This window comes from Castor canadensis, chromosome 4 (assembly GCF_047511655.1).
Source record: "Castor canadensis chromosome 4, mCasCan1.hap1v2, whole genome shotgun sequence".
In the NCBI taxonomy this organism is placed as follows: Eukaryota; Metazoa; Chordata; class Mammalia; order Rodentia; family Castoridae; genus Castor; species Castor canadensis.
The window spans coordinates 150480132-150500604 of record NC_133389.1 but is presented as its reverse complement, the minus strand read 5'-3'; the positions used below and the strand labels follow the sequence as shown (position 1 = coordinate 150500604).

General features: G+C 38.3%; 2 protein-coding genes across 4 annotated transcripts in view; one reads left to right on the top strand and one right to left on the bottom strand.

Moving 5' to 3' along the window:
* Positions 1 to 7845, bottom strand: part of Sgo2 (shugoshin 2) — a 51189-nt gene extending 43344 nt beyond the window's left edge. The window contains exon 1 of the mRNA XM_074071345.1: positions 6878 to 7845. Within this exon, the coding sequence (XP_073927446.1) occupies positions 6878 to 7481 (604 nt within the window). The 5' untranslated portion in view covers positions 7482 to 7845. The remainder of the gene's footprint in view (positions 1 to 6877) is intronic.
* Positions 7030 to 20473, top strand: part of Kctd18 (potassium channel tetramerization domain containing 18) — a 28206-nt gene continuing 14762 nt past the window's right edge. The window contains exons 1-6 of one of the 3 annotated variants that reach the window (XM_020173005.2): positions 7030 to 7155; positions 9579 to 9812; positions 11666 to 11877; positions 14886 to 15079; positions 16425 to 16519; positions 20051 to 20153. In XM_020173005.2, coding sequence (XP_020028594.1) covers positions 9653 to 9812; positions 11666 to 11877; positions 14886 to 15079; positions 16425 to 16519; positions 20051 to 20153 — 764 coding nt within the window. In that variant the 5' untranslated portion in view covers positions 7030 to 7155; positions 9579 to 9652. Of the gene's footprint in view, positions 7156 to 7247; positions 7379 to 9578; positions 9813 to 11665; positions 11878 to 14885; positions 15080 to 16424; positions 16520 to 20050; positions 20154 to 20473 lie in introns of those variants that run through there. The other 2 variants (XM_074071353.1, XM_074071354.1) reach the window with 2 other exon arrangements.

Genomic DNA, 20473 nt, shown 5'->3' with positions numbered 1-20473 from the left:
GCCTTTCATTCTAACAGAAAACTTAGCTATGTTCACCCTTAAAACAAATGTGAAGTACTTTTCTCCCTAAAAAAAAAACTAACAATTTTTTAATACAAAATATCATTTTATCTTCTCTGCCATCTTAATTTCATTACTAAGATAGGCAACTTCTTACCTATTTCAGTAGTTTTGTTAATTAGCAGTTTTTGTTAAGATTGTATTTGCCATTCATACAGATAGCTGCATCTGCATTATAAATTTAGGTCTAAACTTCAAGCATCCATTTTGAACCATTTGGAACCTTCCAAATAATTGAATTACTTTTATTTTGTAACTGTTTAGTGTTAGATAGACAAAATCTGAACAGTCATGTGCCAGTGTACAAGATTTATTCCAGCTTTGAAAATCTGCCCCAGGAACAGCCTTAGAAACATATTATAGCCTCAAAGAGAATAATAGCAAAGTAAATAAAAAATGTAATTGGAAATACTCTGTCCTCCCTAGACAGACAAGGAGACCCTAGAATATATTTAAGGTAACTTAAAGAAATAAAAGCAACAGTGCAACTTCTATATTTTTTTATTGCTCCAGATGAAGCATTCTTACTTGTTATCATATTAAAAACTAAAAATTAATGCTTTAAAAAAAAGATTGTATTTGCCACTTTAGAATCAGTGGCATTATAGAAAAGAAAGAGAGCTATCCCCCACTCCCACGCCAGCCCCAGCACACACTAAGGAAAGACCACGTGAAGACATAGGAAGGAGGCGGTCATCTGAAAGCAAGGAAGAAAGTCCTTACCAGAACTGAGTCAGCTGGCACCTTAATGTTGGACTTCTCACCCTACAGAACTGTGAGAAATAAATTTCTGTTGTTGAGCTACCTAGATGTACTATTTTGTTATAGTACAGTTGTGTATGACTCTGTGTGTGTGTGTATCATTATATATGGTGTATGTGTGCTTGTGGATTACCTACATCTGTTGTAGATGCCTCTCTTATAGATGAATCTCTGTTACAGATATATCTCTCTGGTGTTTTTCATTCCTCCCCTCAAATTTTAAGAGTTGTCTGAAATATTTATTACAAATATGTTCTCCAAGCTCATAATTTGTTGCTTGTTTTTATTTACTGAGTGCTAGTAAAAAAATTAAACGTCAAATTTGTTGCTTTTATTTTATTGTGTTTGATTTTTGAGTTATAGTGGATCTTTTTTTTCTATACCAAGTTATAGAGAAGAACATACATGGTTTATTCTAATACTTACATGGTTTCATTGTTGACATTTATATCCCTAGTCTGTTTGGAATTTATTCTTGATTATAGTATAAGATGGTGAATCTAATTTTATCTTTCTCTGAATGGAAAACTGATTGTCCACAAATATTTATTAAAATATTCATCCTTTTCCCAGTAGTTTGAGAAACCACTTTTATTACATTCTAAATTTCCATATGAATTAGGATCTATTTCTGGAACTTCCACCTTTTTACTGGTCTATTTGTCTATTCATGCACAGTACCACAGTAGATTAAAGAAAAAAGATTTATAATATATCTTAATGAACAATAAGGCTAGTCTCCCCTCATAAACTTTTCTTTTTCCGTGATTTTGCATGAAATAATATTAAATGCTCTAAAACTGTATAACTGGAATCTAGAAGGGGAGAGCATAAAAAACAGTTAAAGAAATGTGCAATTTTTTTCCAAATTTTGCAAAAACTATAAAACCACAGGTCCAAGAAGCTCAACAAACACCAATAGGTTATCTTTCCATATGAATGTTGATACCAACTTGTCTGTCTCCATTAAAATCCTGTTGGCATTTTGAGGGATTATATTACATTTATAAATTAACTTAGAGGAAACTAATGTTTATAATGTTAAGGAATGTCTTTCCATTTGTTTAACTCTAGTTTGTATTTCTCAGGGGTGTTTTTGACTTTTTTTCATATGAAGTCTACATATTTCTTGATAATTTTATTCTGAAACATTTTAACTTCTTTGTTGCTATTTATTCTCTATGATGGGCTATGACTATGTCCATGAAATCTACATTACCCTTATGCTATTTGCCACTTGGAGCTATATGTATTCTCCTTATTTACTTGGCAACTGAGTCTGTTTTGTATGAAAGTGGTATATTAAAGTCTCCCAATATTTCTGTCAATATTTCTTTGCATATCCTATAGCTTTTGCTTTTAAAAGGTTGCTGCTGAATTATTTGGTGGATAGAATTCATAACTATTACGTTGTAACACTAAGCATGTCCTTCTTTGTGTCATTTAATGCATTCTTAAATGAATTTGGGGGTGGGGACACAATTCAGTCAGTAGCAGAGGGCAAGAGGGGGAATCAGTTCAAGGAGAATGAAGGGGCTAAAAAAATCTCATATGAGGAAGTATCTTTGAAGTTGAATGATGAACTATTTGGAGGCTGAGTGGTCTAGAAAGAAGGAATAGCATGTCTGAAGCTCCTGAAGTTAGAAAGAACAGGAGCAGAGAAAAGTGTGTGTGAGGGAAAGTAGGAAAGAATGGTTAGGGGGTAATCCTGACTCATTTTGTTTTATTCTGCTTTGATGTCAGGCCCTGCTTTCTTTTTGTTCCACTTGCTTAGCATATACTTTTGCCTATCCCTTTAGTTTTATACTTTATGAATTATTTTGATTTAGGATGTCTCTTATTTTCATTGTCTTACTTTGTAGACAAAATAAAAAAAATCTTTTCCTTTTAATGGATAATTTAAATTCATTTGTATTTGTTAATATGAACTATTTAGGCTCAGCTTATTATTTTATGGTAAAATTATTTTGTGTAATAATAATCTTAATATGTTATATTTTCTAAGCTTCTGTACATGATACATTTTATCTGACTTTCTAGTTTTAAATGTCTTTTTCATATTTAGGAAAAAGTATAGTTTTTTTCTACTGGTTGTCTTTGAACTTTAAGACCTTACTTTCCTGTTACTTGACCTTTTATGATCTGATTTGTCACTTTGTTAGCTTAAAGCTCTATGTATTTCCTGTATGACAATCAAGGAGTTTATTCTATTTTCCTTTTTTTCAGCTTTTAGTTGTGTTATTTTTACTTGTTAGAACATATTACACCTACCACGTTTCTGTATGAAATTTGCTTTTCAATTTCCACAATACATAATTCATACTTTGTCTTCTTTCTTCAATCCTCTTCTTCCCACTATTTCCTTCACCTTTGCCTCCAATATGGCTTTGAAGTTGAGAAAGCAGAGGTGTTTGATCAGAACTTCCTCATTTTCACACTGTAAAATCTACCAATTTATCAAGAATGTAACTCTATCTTCTTTGTTTTGCCTCTTGTCCCTGCTCACACTGAACAGAAATTCCTCCATTTCTGCTCTGGCTCTGGTACCTGTTGCTTGGTCACATATTTTATTCTTTCAGTTGTCCTTTTTCCCTCCTGCCTCAGCACTCCACCTATCTACTGGATCACTTTCATCACACATCTGCTCTAGTGATTCCCATGCTAAACTCCCTACTTTGACCCCTTTTCCCTGCATACCCTGTTCGTTGCATAATTAGTTTCTTTAAAGAGTTATATCCAGCTTCCCATCCCTGTTCTCTCTGCAACTTACCTTTATCTGTGTTTGAATCCTCACCATAGCATTTGATATGGAATGGATCTTAAATGTTCCTCAAAGGCAACATGTTAAAGGCTTGGGTTTCTAGTCTGTAGCACTATTGGAAGGTGGTGGAACCTTTAATAGTTTTTCTCTCTCTCTCTTTTACTTTCTCTCTCTCTCTCTCTCAGGCTCCTGGGTATCATGAGGTAAATAGATTTGTTCTGCATGCACTCTCTACTATGATGTTCTGCCTCGCCACAGGTCCAAAGAAATGAAGCCAAGTGACCATGGATTGAAACTTCTGAAACTGAGAGCCAAAATAAGTCTGCCCTCCTTAAGAGTTGTTAGGTATTTTGTCACAGTAATGGAAAACTGACTAACCCAGCATTGATACTGCTCTTGCCAAGGTCATTAAGAATTCCCATATTACCAAATCTAATGGACCTTTAATCCTTCAGTGGTATTTGACAATAACCAGTGACCCTTTGCTCTCTTGGGTCCTATAACTCCATACTGTCTTGGTTCCCCTCCTCTGACTCTCCCTTCTAATCTGGCCTCTAAGTATTGGAGTCAACATTTCATCCCGACTCATTGCCCTTTCTGCAGATGATTTCATTCAGTTTCATGGCTTTCAATGTTTATGTTTTTGAAATTTACTTCTTCATCACAGAACATTACTCCTGAGCCCCAGATTCATTCAATTGCTATTTCTCTATGTGAATAGCTCTCAAAAATCCGAATCTTAGTAGTCTATTCTGATCTATGGACAGACATATTGGAGGCAATAATGTGTGGGAAGAATTGCAAGGCCTCTCAGGCCGGTGCTTAGATATATCATCTAGAATTAAATGTTGATGACTCTGCCTTTCAGCGTTTTCTTATCATCTAGAACTTGTCACCATATTCTCCTTGGCTAGATGCTACTAAAGGAAACTTATAACATTCAAACTTAATATTCATTTTGTCATTGGACAAACCGCCCTTCTGGTTTCTTCCCTCAATCCATTCTATTTCTGATCTCTTCCATCAATCCATTCCATTCCTATAATGGACATCTTAGTAAATTTGCCATCATTCAGTTCTTTAAGTTAACAGTCCATAGAGTCTATCCTGCCTTCCCCATTTCCTTTATTTCCCATATGTGGCAGCCATGAAAATACACCTCTCAGATTTCCAGTTGCAGGGAGCATTGTTGATTAATTGCCCAGCCTCTGTGCTCTGAAATCCATCATCATGTTCCATGCTGCACTTTTCATGGAGGGCTCCTAGCCAGCAACTTAAGCATATCAGGAATATTAAGATCGGCCCATTCCTGAGAAATATGGAACTTTTCTGATGGAGAACTCTGGCTTGAAGACTCCCCATTGGATTTGTTGAAACTTTCTTAGAATTCCCTCATGTGTACAAGTTTCTACTCTTCCTTTCTTGTTCTCTTCAGGGATTACACTTATCTCCATCTAATGTCTGTCTCAGTTCCCCTCAGATGCTTCCCTATTATTCCCTCATAGGTATTTCCTTCAATAAATCTCTTTTTAAATTTTTTAGTATCTATTTATTTGGGAGGAGGATCTCCTGGTTGAGGTCACTCATGTCCTCAGAACATCACTTTTAGAGGCACCTGGTTAGGTTTAAGAAGTTGATTAAGACAATATCATTTAGATTTTGGCATTTACTGTTCCCCAAGATTGTTTTTTGTGGTACTGGGGTTTGAATTCAGGGCCTGTGCTTTCGAGGCAAGTGTTCTCCACTTGAACCACACCCCCATAGTCCTCCCTCAATAAATCTCTTGCATGTCTAGTCCAATCTTGTCTGCTTCTTAGAGGATCTGAATTAACATATTATAGTTGACTCATTAGCAAGTTTTATGTCATTTTTATTTCCTAAACATATCCCATGCATTCATCCATCCACTCTCTATTGCCATCACAACTCAAGTAGATGCTATGACTTTCCTCTACTGGTTTATAGCAACAGATGGCTGTTTCTAGTTTATACCTCTCCAATACATTACCATTTCAGTAGCCATAACAGTTTTAACAGTAATTGATGGTTTTACTTCCCTGTTTAAGACCTGTCAGTGGCTTAGCATTATGCTTAGATTAAGATGTAAACTCTTGCTTAGGTCACAAAATGCCTTAAAACCCAGCTTCTACCTGCCTCTGTCTTCAACCTCATTTCCTGTTCCCTTCCCATGCATCCCATTGCACATCAATCTTTAGATGTACTCCTTTCCTTTCTGTTTCTGCAAATTGCCAAGTCCTGTTGTGCCTCAAGGTCTTTCCACTTATTCTCCCTCCTTCCTAAGGTATTTTCCCTTCATTTCTTCAGAAAGTTGATTCATTCTCATTTTTAGCTCTCACTTGTATGTCCCCTCATCAGTGAAGACTTCTCCACCCAAGCTATTATTTCCACCAAATATTATTTTTAGTCTAGTTCCCAAGAAGTTACCACTCTCTATTTTGGTGGGTGCTTATTTCTCCCACTTGAACAGAGGAAGGCAAGTTATGGCCCATCGGCTGCCATTTGTTTTTTCTATGGTCTAAGAATGGATATTACATATTTAAATGTTTTGGGGGGGGAAAGTCACATTTTTAAAAGACTCATGACATAGGGAAAGTATGTGAAATTTCAATTTCAGTTTCCATAATAAAGTTGGAACACAATGCTCTTCATATATGTGTTGTCTGTGTCTGCTTTCACATTACATCAACACAATCCATCAGTCGTGAATAGCCCACAAAGTCTGAGATATTTACAGAAAAAAGTTTTCTGAGCACTGTGCTAGGTTGTAAGATGAGTGGGTCAGCTACATTGTTTCAGTCCCTTCCCTCCCAGTTCCTGGTCCATAGCTTGTGCTAGATGATTACAGATAGAACCACCCTTCTGCATTTCTTAACACTATAAATAGCTGAGGGCAGGCAGAGTAATTAAGAACCAATTAGTACCTACTCTGGGGAAGTGCCTTGAAAGCAGGACTGTTTGTTTATTCTTCTTGAAATTCCTAGCACAGCCCCTTGCATAAAGTAGGGTGCAGATGGAAACCAAAGAAACTCTTTGGGGATTAACAAGAAAAAAAATAAGTAGTTCTGCAAAGGACCTAGCACAGTGTCAGAGGTACGAAAGTGTTCAGTAAATGTTTGCTCCTGCCCCAATTTTCCTTGCTGTAACAGGAATAAAAATATTACCTTTTACGGGGTGTCACAGATTAAATTAAACAAGAAGGCTATGTGTGAAGAAGTTTTGTAAACTGTAAACACTACCCAAATGGACACACCCAAGTACAATACATTTCTATACCTTGGCATTGATCAGCTTTTCCAGTGCGCCAAAGAGGCGGGGCCCTGATGGGCAAATCCCTTCGGTGGACCTGACGCTCGAGGGGCGGGGCCGTTCCGGGGGAAGGGGCGTGTCCGGGGCGCGGCTTCCCTTCCTCCTGCTGCGCCGCCGGACCGGGCCGCACGGGGGCGCCACAGGGCAGCTGTGTCACACGAGTTGCCGAGCAGCCGAAGAGGCGCTTACTTCCGCGTTGGGCCCCGGGGCGTCGGGCGGCCGCGCCGAGGGCCGGGCGGTCGCAGGTTAGTCCGGAGGTCTTCGCCCAGCCTGCCCTTGTGGAGGAGCGGGGCGCCGAGTGGGCCGCCCGCCCAGGGGCCGGCGCGTCGTCCGAGGAGATCGCCCGGCAGCGCTGATGACTCGGGCGTCCCGGGTTGCAGGCTCTGGCTTGGGGCCGAATCGGGGTCCCCCGGCCGCGGGGCTTTCTGGTTTCCCACCTTCCCTTTTCGCCCCGCCCCGGGGAGGAGTGTGAGTCCCGTGAGCAGTGTTTCTCAAAGTGGGGTCCGCGGGGGAAAAACGACCCTTCCCAGACTTTCCGAACCAGACGCTGCTGGGGCCTGGGCGCCTGCATTTTCAGCAAGCGTCCATGATGGTTTTGATGCAGGCAGTCCCAGGACCGCGCTTTGGGCACACTGCTCCCGAGGCCTGGGCACTTTCCACACGGCAGGAAGCCCAGGCGGGTGTACCCAAGGATGGGGACCGGGGAGTGCCACCTCAGGTCTGGCCTGGAGCTGGAGATGGTCCTTCGCCTTGGAAGAGACCGCCTGGGTGCAGTGGGAGAGTAGCCCTTGCCCCCTGGACTCGGGGTGCCGTTGTGAACCCGAAGCCACCGGTCTTCAGATGGGCGGCTGCTTAGTGAGGGAGGCCTGGGTCTGGAGCCACAGGGGTCCAGCAGCAGGAAGAACTTGAGGTTGGCCCTGCTGCCCTGGATTGTGACTGGCTCCACCCCTTAATGGCAGCAACCCTGTGTGGGTCCTGCATACGTCACTCGATATTTTACCTTAGTGTTCTCACCTGATAATAGGGACAGTAATTTCTACCCCAGAAGGGTTCTGTGGGAATTAGATAATGTCTGTCTAGTGTCTCAGTGAGTGACACATAGTAAGTGTTCAGTATGGGAGTTAAGAGTGACACTGTCCCTACCTTTTTGGGCTTACAAACCAAAAAAAAAAAAAAAAAATGGAATTAAACAAGTGGAATAAAATGTGGAAACGTGGACAGGAAAGTCCATGTGTAGACCTGTGCAAGGATTCTAGTGGTGGGGGGGTGTACTTGGGGACGTCGGGCAAGAAATGGTTTGCTCAGGTCCTTGAAGAATAGACAGGGTGCCGATAACCGGAGCAGCATGAATGGGTTCCATCTATGCCTCAGAGGAGGTTCTCTTACAAGGATCTTTGGAGCGTTGCTCCCAGGACTTCTGGGCAGCAAGAAGTCACATGAGTGAGTGGTTTTAGAAGACTGAACCTTTGGTTCCTAATGGTTTCTGTCCACTGACTATGTTCTATACATATGGACCTCCTTGGATTTTAAGGGTCTTCTCTCACTTTATTGGCAACTGGCTAAATTGGAGCATCTAGGAACAGGATTGTAGTTAGGCACTTAGTAAAGGTGAATTGACATGAATGTTGTTGAGCCCTTGGCAGCCATTTTACACTTGCTGTGAAACATATGGGTAATGTGTATTAAGAGTATCTTTTTCAGCAGGGTACCATTTCACATTCTATTAGAAACACCACAGTAACCTGTGATTAATGGTATCCAGAATGGATTAAGATCAAATCTTTAAAATGTCCCCCAAACGTCAGCCATTTTAGAGTAAAGAAGTTGGATGACTTAGAGGTGTCATTTGTAGTTCTAGACTGGTCTTGTTACTGGTATAACTAGAATTCTAGTCTCAGTTGATAAGTGATATATTACTTAGTTATATAACTTAAGAATTACAATGATCATAGTTAATAATTTCTGCTCTTTTGTTTCTTTAAATCTCCACAGTCATTATCTAGTTCCTCATTATATACCTTATGGTAAACTTTGTATCATTATACATAATATTTGTCATTTATTGCATACTTACTCTGAGCCAGAGACTGTTCTATATGCTTTTTATAAGTTATGTTAATTACTCCTCTGATAGTTCACACCATTGCTGCCTCCATTTTATAGATGAGGAAACAAGAAGAGGAAGATGAGTAATATGTCCAGGGTCCCAGAGCTAGTAAGGGTGAAATCTAGATGGTTCCTTCAGACTTATTGTAGTTAAAATGATATGTGAATTCTGGAGATTGCAGGCACACCTTTGCTTTGCTTTGTTTTATAAGTGATGGACATTTTGTTATCTTTCTGTTTTTTTTTTTTTTTATGGTGCTGGAGATTGAACCCAGGACCTTTACCATGCTAGGCAAGCACTCTACCACTGAGTTACACTCACATCCCCTCTCTGTGTTATCTTTAGTCATTTCAGCTGTGATTTGTTTGACAATAATTTATTATGTTACAAATCCTCAAAGTTTTTCAGCTTCTTGGCGTATCTTCAACTTCTTTCATATTATATGGTATCATTTAATTAGGCATTGCAGTTCTGAAGAATATATTTGAAATCAGGTTAAAATAAATTTATTATTCATTTATTGTTGGAAATGTCAGTGATGATTGTTCTTTGTTTTTACAGAGGCGGTCTGGCACTGCCATTGTTTCTGAACTTTCTGAAAGTGTGAGGCAAAGCTTTAGGTGTCCAAGGGAGCGATGGCTGACCATAAGGCTGAAGAAGAGGTGCTGGATGTTCTCAGACTAAACGTAGGTGGCTGTGTTTACACAGCCCGGCGAGAGTCTTTGTGCCGCTTTAAGGACTCTATGCTGGCGTCTATGTTCAGTGGTCGTTTTCCTCTAAAAACAGATGAATCAGGTAAATGTCTCAAGTCCGGAAGCGTGATCATGAATAATCATTAACATAGGAATGTATTTTAAATTCCTTTTGATTTTCCTAATTACATTGGAATGCATTATATTAGTCTACTAATTACTGAGCTTTTTAGGACTGTATGGAGATTTATTTAGTACATAGAGAGATTAAATACTGGTTTCTAAAATTTGTGATGCTGTTGCTAAAAGTTGACAAAGAAGTGAGAGTCCATAAAGGCCAACCGAGGCCCAGTTATGCCGGTGAACTACATTTTGAAAGTTGTTACTTTCATGTGACACTATGGGTAAAGGTATTGAGGCTGATTAAACATACTAGTTTCTCTCTGTGTTCTTCAAGTAAGAAAAATAATTTCTCTGGAGAAACAGTTGCCTTCATAACTGACAGAGAAGTCATCATAGAATTAATGCTGTGTTCAATACTTGGTCTGACTTGTGTAGTCGTGTGTGGGCTGACATGCATGGCTGACAAATAGCAGTGTTGTGATACTGTCCATCAATCAGTGACAGAGGACAAACTTATGTTTTAGAAGAAACTGTAGAACATAAGATTAGGGTTCTGGGGCTGTTCTCCTGTTTCAAGTACTGTTAGAGACACTGAACCCACTGCTGTTTGTAAAGAAACTTATCACCCCAAGAGAGGTTTTCTAGGCATGCACTCTACCACTTAAACCACTCCACCAGTGGCTTCCAAGAGGGGTTTTCTGCACTATCTTTTTACATAACCTGTGAGCCCCAGAATCCACTCTGATCTGTGTTAGAGGAGAGGACTGGAGAAGTCCTGAGCATGAGAGGCTGTTCTGCTGTTAATAACTTGAGTCTTAGAAGGTTGACATGACAGTTGAAAGAATGGAAAAATCACTGATGGCTGGTACCAAGGCCTTGATGTCTACTTGGGTAGAAAGGAATTATTGAGTATTGAATAACCCTCTGCAGAAGCTTTTTTTTTTCCAGTTTTGCTAAATCATCCAAGAAAAGTCTTTTATCATGAAGTGGTACCAACATATCATTTCTTCTCTTTTAAAGTGAAAATTCTCATACCCTAAAGGGACTTACCCAACAGTTCCAAATATGGGCATACCTAGAGCTAAGAACACCAGGTTTGCAGTGTAGTTGACATTCAAACACTGGACCTGGTGGTGAGCATCCCACATGCCCTCTTTTAGTACGGAGCAACTCCGTATACCCATTCTTGTCTAGCTGGGTTGAGGTTAGGGGCAAGCTTCCTTTCTACCAACAGTTTTAGCTTTTGCATCTGGCCATAGTGGAATGCAATGATTGCATCTAGAGTTCCAGGTGAACTTTTAATACATTTTCATATATTCTGGGTAAGAATACAGAGGTCTACCACTAACCCACACAATTTCTTTGTGCAAAGAAAAGGGTGCACTTTTATCCAGGAAGATACATGCATGATACATGGCTCTGAGTGAAGCATGGGCTTGGTTTTAGCCACACTCACCCCCTTGGCCTAGCCCCTCTGTACATAGTTCACCCATACAACATGGCAACCTTGGTGATACATATATTTGCATTCAGACTTACATGCAGTGTTGTTGAAAGCCAAATGATTTTCCCAAGCAACCCAAATTCACTTTTAGATTATGGCTTATTTGTAAGTTGAGAGTTGCTTAGTATATCATATTTACTGTTCTTATGAAACATCAGAAGTGTAGTTTAGTTTGATTGACTAAACCTATTTCAACACTAGATGTTAATTTTCTTGGGAAGAAGTAATGTTTATAATTGGAGAGGTTGTCAAACCTCATTTGACTCATTGAAGTTTTATTGATCATTGTCTAAATCTGTGCAATCATTTTCAAATTGAATGTCTTCTAGGGGCTTGTGTTATTGACCGTGATGGACATCTATTTAAGTACCTTTTGGATTATCTTCATGGAGAAGTTCAGATTCCCACAGATGAGCAGACTCGAGTTGCTCTGCAGGAAGAAGCTGATTACTTTGGCATACCTTACCCATACAGCTTGTCTGACCACTTGGCCAATGAAATGGAGACATATTCTTTAAGGTCAAATATAGAACTTAAAAAGGTCTTGGCATTTTCTCAAGTTTTAAAAAAAATATATGTATTTATTATGCACAAAGTATTAGTTTGCATAGAAGGAGACAGTTTTTATGATTTTTGAACACATTTCTTAATTAGTCATATTCATGTTTTAAGGCCAAAATTTGATTCTAGGAAAGTATATTACATTGTCATTCAAAGGTATTTTATATATTTCATTGAAGATTTGACAGGTTTTCCTGACTTTTTTCCTTGGCAGTACTGACTAGGGTTTGAACTCAGGGCCTTGTGCTTGCCACTTGAGCCATGCCCCTAATCCTTTTTTGCTTTAGTGTTTCTGATAGAGTCTGACACTTTTTGCTCTGGCCAGTCTCAGCCTGTGATCCTCCTACCTAAGTCTCCCACATGCAGGGAATCAGAGGCACGTACCACCATTCCTAACTTGTTTGTTAAGATGGGGGTCTTACTAATTTTTTGCCGTGGTTGGCCTCAAACTGTGGTCTTTTCTCTCATTTTTGGGATTTTTGATGACTTTTTAATAGAAGTATTCTGCTTTTTAAAATTTTTTGTTTTGTGATACTAGAGATTGACTTTAGGGCCTTGTGCTTGCTTGAAGTTCTTTTTATTTAAAAAAATGTAAAACACTTTCATTAGCATATATTATGTGGGGGGGATTCATTGTGACATTTCCATATGTGCTTATGATGTATCTTCTTTTTATTTTTTTTATTATTCATATGTGCATACAAGGCTTGGTTCATTTCTCCCCCTTGCTCCCACCCCCTCTCTTACCACCCACCTCGCCCCCTCCCTCTCCCCCCACCCCCTCAATACCCAGCAGAAACTATTTTGCCCTTATCTCTAATTTTGTTGTAGAGAGAGTATAAGCTATAATAGGAAGGAACAAGGGTTTTTGCTGGTTGAGATAAGGATAGCTATACAGGGCATTGACTCACATTAATTTTCTGTGCGTGGGTGTTACCTTCTAGGTTAATTCTTTTTGATCTAACCTTTTCTCTAGTACCTGTTCCCCTTTTCCTATTGGCCTCAGTTGCTTTAAGGTATCTGCTTTAGTTTCTCTGCGTTAAGGGCAACAAATGCTAGCTAGTTTTTTAGGTGTCTTACCTATCCTCACCCCTCCCTTGTGTGCTCTCGCTTTATCATGTGCTCGAAGTCCAGTCCCCTTGTTGTGTTTGCCTTGACCTCATGTCCGCATGTGAGGGAGAACGGATCTTCTTTTTGAAATGAGAAAATGACTGTAGTGTACGAGGGCATGATGATAATGTTCTTGTTTTTGAAAATCATGTTTTAGAGGAGTAGTCATGCTAAATGACATCTCTTACCTCATTTAGTGAGTTAATGATTTGTTACTAAATTAGAACATAGGTTTGGTTAATTCACTTTGAGAATGATAAATCCTTTTAAGATGTTTCTATTTAAAATCACATTTTAAAGATCTTTACATGACTTGAAAAGCTTCATTATCTGCCTTTGTCATATTTGCTTATATTTGCTATTTATTAGCACCTAAGAAAAATATCTCCCTGGATAATTGTTAATATTGAAAATTGATCTGAACTGGCTGAATTCTTTGATTTGGATGTCAGGGTTGAGGAAGCAAGGTGATGGACGCTTGATTATTAGGAGTGCAGCACAAAGAGAAATCTGATTTGGTTTCAGATCCCCTTCAGGAATTCGAATGCATGAATGAGTTCTACTACTGAAGTTGTTCATAAATTTAATTGTCAGATAATAGTCTTTCAGTGCTATTTATCACATCTGCAGAAAGTGGTTAAAAAAGTCTGACTGGAATGTTGGAGAGGGTTAATATTCATTTTCTGAATCCCAACTCTGTAGTCTTCTATTCCTGGTTTGTATTAAAAAAGGAATAAGCAAGCCCATATTTATTCTATCAGCCAACACATGTTTATTTCAAATGTTTGTGACATGGATTGGACTGTATAGGAACTGTGAGGGACACCAAGAAATGCAGTATCTAGTTCTTGCCCTTGAACAGTTTATACTATAGTTGGGAATTCTTACAGATGGACAAGTAGAGTAAGACCCAGTGTAGGAGTTAGATAGCAATATTAAATGCAAATACAAGCAAGCCATGTCAGGGCTCTGGTTTTATTACTGAGTTAGTTAATAACTAAGCATCTCCTTTGTGTTGGCTGCTGTTCCAGACTCTTGGTATACATATGTGGACAAAATAGACAAAGATACCTGTTCTGAGGGTGTTTAGAGCAGTCATGCCATTTCTGCCAGGGAAGGCCCTTGCTCTGCACCTTATAGCATTGTGTCTTCTCACCAGGTAGTAGTACTTATTACATGGTGTGCTGATGGCTCATTATTAGCTATAAATTAAGAGAACTGGGACCCTGACTCTTCTTGTTCACCATTATATCTCTAGGATCATAGATAGTGCTCAGCATATAGTGGGTACTTATTACTCAGTTGAATTAATGAATACATGAATAACTGCCAAATGTGTTCAGACAGTATGTATTGAGTTCACATATGTCTATCTTTCAGTGTAAAAGAACAAGTGAATCCTATTAATCCATGGTTGGAATTTGGAGTTAACAATATGGACCAACCAAGAGGCTAGTGAGTAGAAAGTGAAAGGAAGATTGAGTCAAAATGAGAAATTTTTGGGAAAAATTCTAAAGGGAAAAGAAAAGACCTAACTTTTAGTTATTACATGAAGATTATAAAATTAAAAGAGGAGATGAAATAGAATTTCCATGTGGAAAAGGACTCTCTAAATGAAAAGTTGTTAGGTTTTGGGGTGGTATTATTATTATTATTATTATTTTTTGGTGATTGTTTCCTCCCTCTCTCCAATTAATTCATCACATATATTTTGAAAGACTAGACTGAACTATAGTAATCTTCCCTTATGACCATCTCGTATTGCAACTTTACATGAACATAACAGAACACATTCATTCTTTATTTTACTCCATAATTAAATCATATTATATATATAATATATGTATATATTATATATATATAATTTTTTTTCTTTAGGCTTTAACAGACTTCTGTGATTCCTATGGCTTAGTTTGCAATAAACCAACAGTTTGGGTTCTCCACTACCTTAACACATCTGGTGCAAGCTGTGAGAGTAGAATTATTGGTGTATATGCCACAAAAACTGATGGAACAGATGCTATTGATAAGCAGCTGGGAGGAAGAATTCACAGTAAAAGCATTTTTAAAAGGTATGTCCAAGTTTAAATGTGAAAATGAACAAAATAGTCTTGGTCTGTTTTAAGAGGTGTTATTGAATGAAATTCTGTGCTTGACTAGAAGAGACATCAATGTGCCTCAACAGAGAGTGAGCCTTCAGAGCTGTAGGGTGCTTCAGGAGCAGCTTATAATTAAGACCATTTCACAAAGATAAGAGTTGTGGACCATGTGTGTGATCCAGAAAAGTGATTCTCAACAGGGAGTGAGCATCAGAGTTCCTGAGAGGCCTTTAAGAGGAGAAAAGAAAGCAGACATGATGATTTATGCATGTAATCCTAGCTACTCGGGAGGCAGAGATCAGGAGGATGGTGGTTCAATGACAGCCTGAACAAAAACTTAGTGAGACCCCCATCTCAATCAATAAAAACTGGGTGTGGTGGTGCATGCCTGCCTTCCCAGCTGTATAGGAAGTGTAAATAGGATGATCACCATCCAGGTGTGCTTGGCTTAAATGCAAGACCCTATTTGAAAAATAACTAAAGCAAAAAGGTCTGGGGGTGTGGCTCAAGTAGTAGGGCACCTACCTAGCAGGTACAAGACCCTGAGCTCAAACCCCAGCTGCCAAAAAAAAAAAAAAAAAGCCGTATGCCCAGTGTCTCCCTTAGACCATAGTCTGATGGAAGCCCTGGCTTTGAGGTCAGTAGGTCCACTGAGTGAGCCAGGGCCAATCTGTGCTTCATGTCCTCTTCTGAGAAGGAAGAAGTCCTTCTCTGGTCTCTTTCAGCTTTAGCATTCTATGACTTGAACATACTAAATTCTTAAGGGTTGGCCTCGTAAATATGTTCTCTGTAATTGTATTTATATTGGTCAGTTTACTTAGCAAACTTTTATTTTTTAATTCTGTGGGAAATTGTATTACATCGCAGATTAATGACTATGCATGAACACATAATCTTGCTTTTTAATGACTAGAGATGTCATCAGTTTCTGAATTCTTTATAAGTAAGGAAGTTTCTATATACAATATATATATGAGTCTAGATGATGCCAGGAAAGTTTTAGTCAAAGTTGTATCTTTTCTAATTTTATTAGGGTTAGATGATAAAAAAAAAACCTTGTCTTAAATATATGCTGATTTATCTTTATATTGTAAACTTAACAAATACTTCAGTATAGTCAAAAGAGATCAAATGTTGATGTGTAAATGATCCGATTTCTGAGTGCATACATATGCTTAAGGGTCATAGATCAACTACTCAGTGTCTATGTATTTTTCCCTTAATTATCAAGCACTTATCAAATGCCTGTGAGTTGAATATGTGTACACATGTTGATACCTAGGTAATATATTTTCATTGTTCTTTGCACTATTTCTAGAGAGGCGGGAAATAATGTTCAGTACATTTGGAGCTATTATTCAGTAGCAGAGTTGAAGAAAATGATGGATGCTTTTGATGCTTGGGAAGGAAGAGGTACAGTGCAATTCTTTATTTCATGGAGGCAGGTAGACAAAGGAATTGTAAATGCTGTATTTCTTTTTTTAAGAAGGTATGTTTTTTACTGTGTCCAGGTGACACTGAGGCAGTTTACTTACAAGTTCTTAAACCCTATGAGTGCTAGATATTATTACTGGTCAGTAATATCTAGATATTATTGATAATTTGTAATTCAGTAGCTTCAGATGTGGTTCTACTTAATTCAATTTAACAAGTACTTATTTAGGTTGACCACGTATCTAACATTGTCCTAAGAAGTGTATTTCTAAATTAAGCATAAATGTGCAAGAAAGGGAGAGACAATGGAAATAATGCTGGAGGAGATGTCTAAAATAATTAAAATCATCTTTAAATGTACACTTTGAGAGTTGATAATGATAACACTGCTTAAAACCCACTGTGGTAAGTAGTTTGCATTCAGTATCTCTTAGTCCTAAACAACCCTGTGTACTATTTGCTATTCCCATTTGATAGATGAGGAAATCGAGTCTCAGCTTAAGAATCACAGAGGATTAACTGTTCTATGCCTAAGTATCTTTTTTCTTAATTAACAACTATATATGGGGTGTTTATTAGGTACAAGTACAAGTCCTAAAATTGGGTCCAATGATAAATAAGACACATCCCAGTCCTCAAATGATCTTGAAAGCTAGTAGAGACAAATTGTCAATTACATGAGAATGAATGAAAGGAGAGGATGAGGCTTTAAAAACTCTATGCCATTCCCCTCAGGCGGGTGCTGGCACTGGTCCTTCCTTTCGTCAAGTTTGTCCCCCTTACTTTTCTACTTTTCCTTTTCCTGTTATACCATGTAATAATGAAAGATGGGCTATTCTCTCTAAGCTTATTATTTGATATTTAATTTGCTTTGAGTCACTTAAGCTCAAGTTGAGGAACAAACCCCTTAGTGTTCCCTGTGTCTTCTCTTGTGCCTCTGGCCTGGCAGGATGCCCAGGAGGGCCCTGGCCTGGCTTCTTTATCCACTTGATTTAGGAAGCTGAAATGAAAAGGAGGGATCACTCACTTTTATAAAGCAGGCAACTGATTTTAACTCTTTCAAAATCTTGTAATGAAATATTGTTATTTAACAAAGTTCTGGAAGGCCTGTCTCTAAGACAGGAAATAGAAGTCAGAGAAAAATCTACTGTAAGGGAGAAGACAGAGTCATGGTATTTATCAACAAAACGTCTTTTTAGAAAATCCGAAAGAACGAAAGTATTTTAAGTGTTGAGTTTAGTAGACTGAAGTAGCTAGATACAATGTAGGTATAGGACAATCAGTAGCTAGCCATGATAAATCAATTTGAAATTATATGGGAAGGCTGGATGTGGTGGCCCAAACCTTAATCCTAGCTGCTTGGGAAACAGAGATTGGGAGGATTGCACTTCCAGGCTAGCTCTAGCAGAAAAAGTGTGAGACCCCATCTTAACTAATGGCTGGATGCAGTGGCAGCTGTGTGGGAAAGTACAGATAGGAGGCTTATGGTCCAGGCTGGCTTGGACTCTGTTTCAAAAATAGCCAACCCAAAAAGGGCTGGTGGAGTGGCTCAGAATATTACAAAGGTGCCAATTAAATTAAATTGACATTTAAGTTAAATGTTAAGTTAAACCGAGTATATTAAATTATAATTTAACACAATTTCTACAAGAATATCAGTGGAACTCTGGGAATTTCGAGGAAATGGTTCTAAAATTCCTCAGAAAGGATAAACAGGTAATGTAGCCAGGAAAATTTGGGGAAGTAAAAATAATTAGGGTAGATTCTAATGCTAATTGAAAGTAAAATGTGCTATAGATTGACAATAGCAAAACCCATTGTGTTCTGATATAGGAATGGAGCAGAGGTCAAGAGTAACTCCAATAGTTGTAAGAATAAAAATACTGTGTGATTTAAAAAAAAGCACAAAATATCAGTGTAAAAGAGGTAGATTATTTAATAAGTAATTGAGAAATATACTTGAGAGGAAGAATAAAACTTTACCTCAACATCATTTATCAAAATAATCCCAAGTAGATTTATGAACAAAAAATGAAACTATAGCCCGGTGCTGGTGGCTGACACCTGTAATCCTAGCTACTTGGGAGGTAGAGATGAGGAGGATTGTGGTTCAAAACCAGCCCAGGCAGGTAGTTTGCGAGACCCTGTCTCAAAAAAACCCATTCCAAAAAAAGCCTGGTGGAGTGGCTCAAGGTGTTCAAGCCCCTGTACCACAAAAAAAATAAAGGGGGGGGGGGTGGGGAAACTATAATAAATTGAAAGGAAATTTAAACAAATAATTGATTTCTTGATAGGGAAATAAGTTATAAGCTCAAAATAAATCTTAAAGAAAAAAATTATAAATTTGGCTACATATGTTTTAGTATAGCCATGGGATGGAATAAAGCTATTAGAATTATTTTGGAACATATTATTTATTTATTGGAATATATATATATATAAAATTCAAAATTATTTGGAGTATAATAAAACTTAAGATTATTTTGAATCAGTTTCTCTCTAGAAGAATGCTTATAATAAAATAAATTATAAAAAGCAGGAAACAACTGTAAAGTGCTTTCAATTCTGGGCGTATCACATGAATAGAAAAAAGGCTGTAATAATATACTTCAAAATGTCCTGAACCATGTTTCTTGGTTTTTAGATTAGGAGTGATTTTGACTTTCTTATATATACTTTTGTATATTTTCCCAGTTTAGTACAATGAGTGTTAATTACTTTATAGGCAGGAAAAATGTTTTTGAGGCTCACAAGAATACAGTTTTTAGTTTTCAATCAGAAGAATATCACATTTAAAAATTAAAAATGAATTTGGCTAGGATTGTAGCCTAACACATTAACTTAGATTATTCTTGTTTTGAGATGGTATTGATATCTATATCTCCTACTTACATAATGGGTGCTGTTTACAGTTGTTTGCCTGATTTGATGGTCAGAGCCACCCAATGATGTAGATAAGGCAAGTGGTGTAATTATAACTGTTTGATGCTGATGCTGTTAACAATACTATAACTGATTTATAAAGGCACCTAACACCTTGTTGAGTGCTTAGCCAGTTTTAAGTGCTTCACATTTATTAACTCACTAATTATCACAACAGTCCTATGACGTACATACTGTTGTCATCAGCATTTCACAGGGGAAATAAAAATTTAGGCTCAGAAAATAACTTTCCAAAGCTCACATGAGTGGGATTTAGACCCAGGCAGTCTTGGCCAGAGCCTGTGCCTTTAGCCAGCACGCACTCAGCAGCTTGGGCATGTGTTATGAGCTGTTTTCTCAGCTAATCGGTGGCAAAGCCTGTTGGTGTTCAACAGTTCCTAGACCCAGGCCATGAACTGCCACTGCACTGCCCTGGAGTTGTGAGTGAACACTTCCTGTTCATGTTACACACATCTCCCTTCATCAAAGGGGAGGCATGAACCTCACACTTCTGGCTGTCTTAGGCAGTGGTGCTCGACATTTTGCAGAGGATTGTGGTTCTCTTAATCATGTCTTTTTATCTTGAAGGTGTTAGCTACTGGCGGGTGCCTCACGAGCTGATAGAGTGTTGGACTCTGGAAGAGCGACCTTTGCTTGGAAACCTGCGTCACATGGCCCCAATTCGAAAGAGGTCATCTGTGGTCATTTGCTTTCCTTTGTAGTCTGTAGCTGGTATTTTTATTATCTTTATAGAGGGGAGATGAGAAATAGTTCTTGACCTTACTAAGCTTATTAATTGCCTAAAGGGATATTTGGCCTTAGCATTACTATATAGATTTTGAAAAGACGAGGTTACCAAAACTGTAAAAAGTGGGTATGGCTCTTTAAAACTGATGTGTAGTACATTCTCATTAGGAGAGTGTGATTTAAAAAATATTGGTGAAAACAGTGAGAATGCTGTGGTAGACATTTATCGCCACAGAAGTGAAATCCTAGGCTTTATTGGCAGTA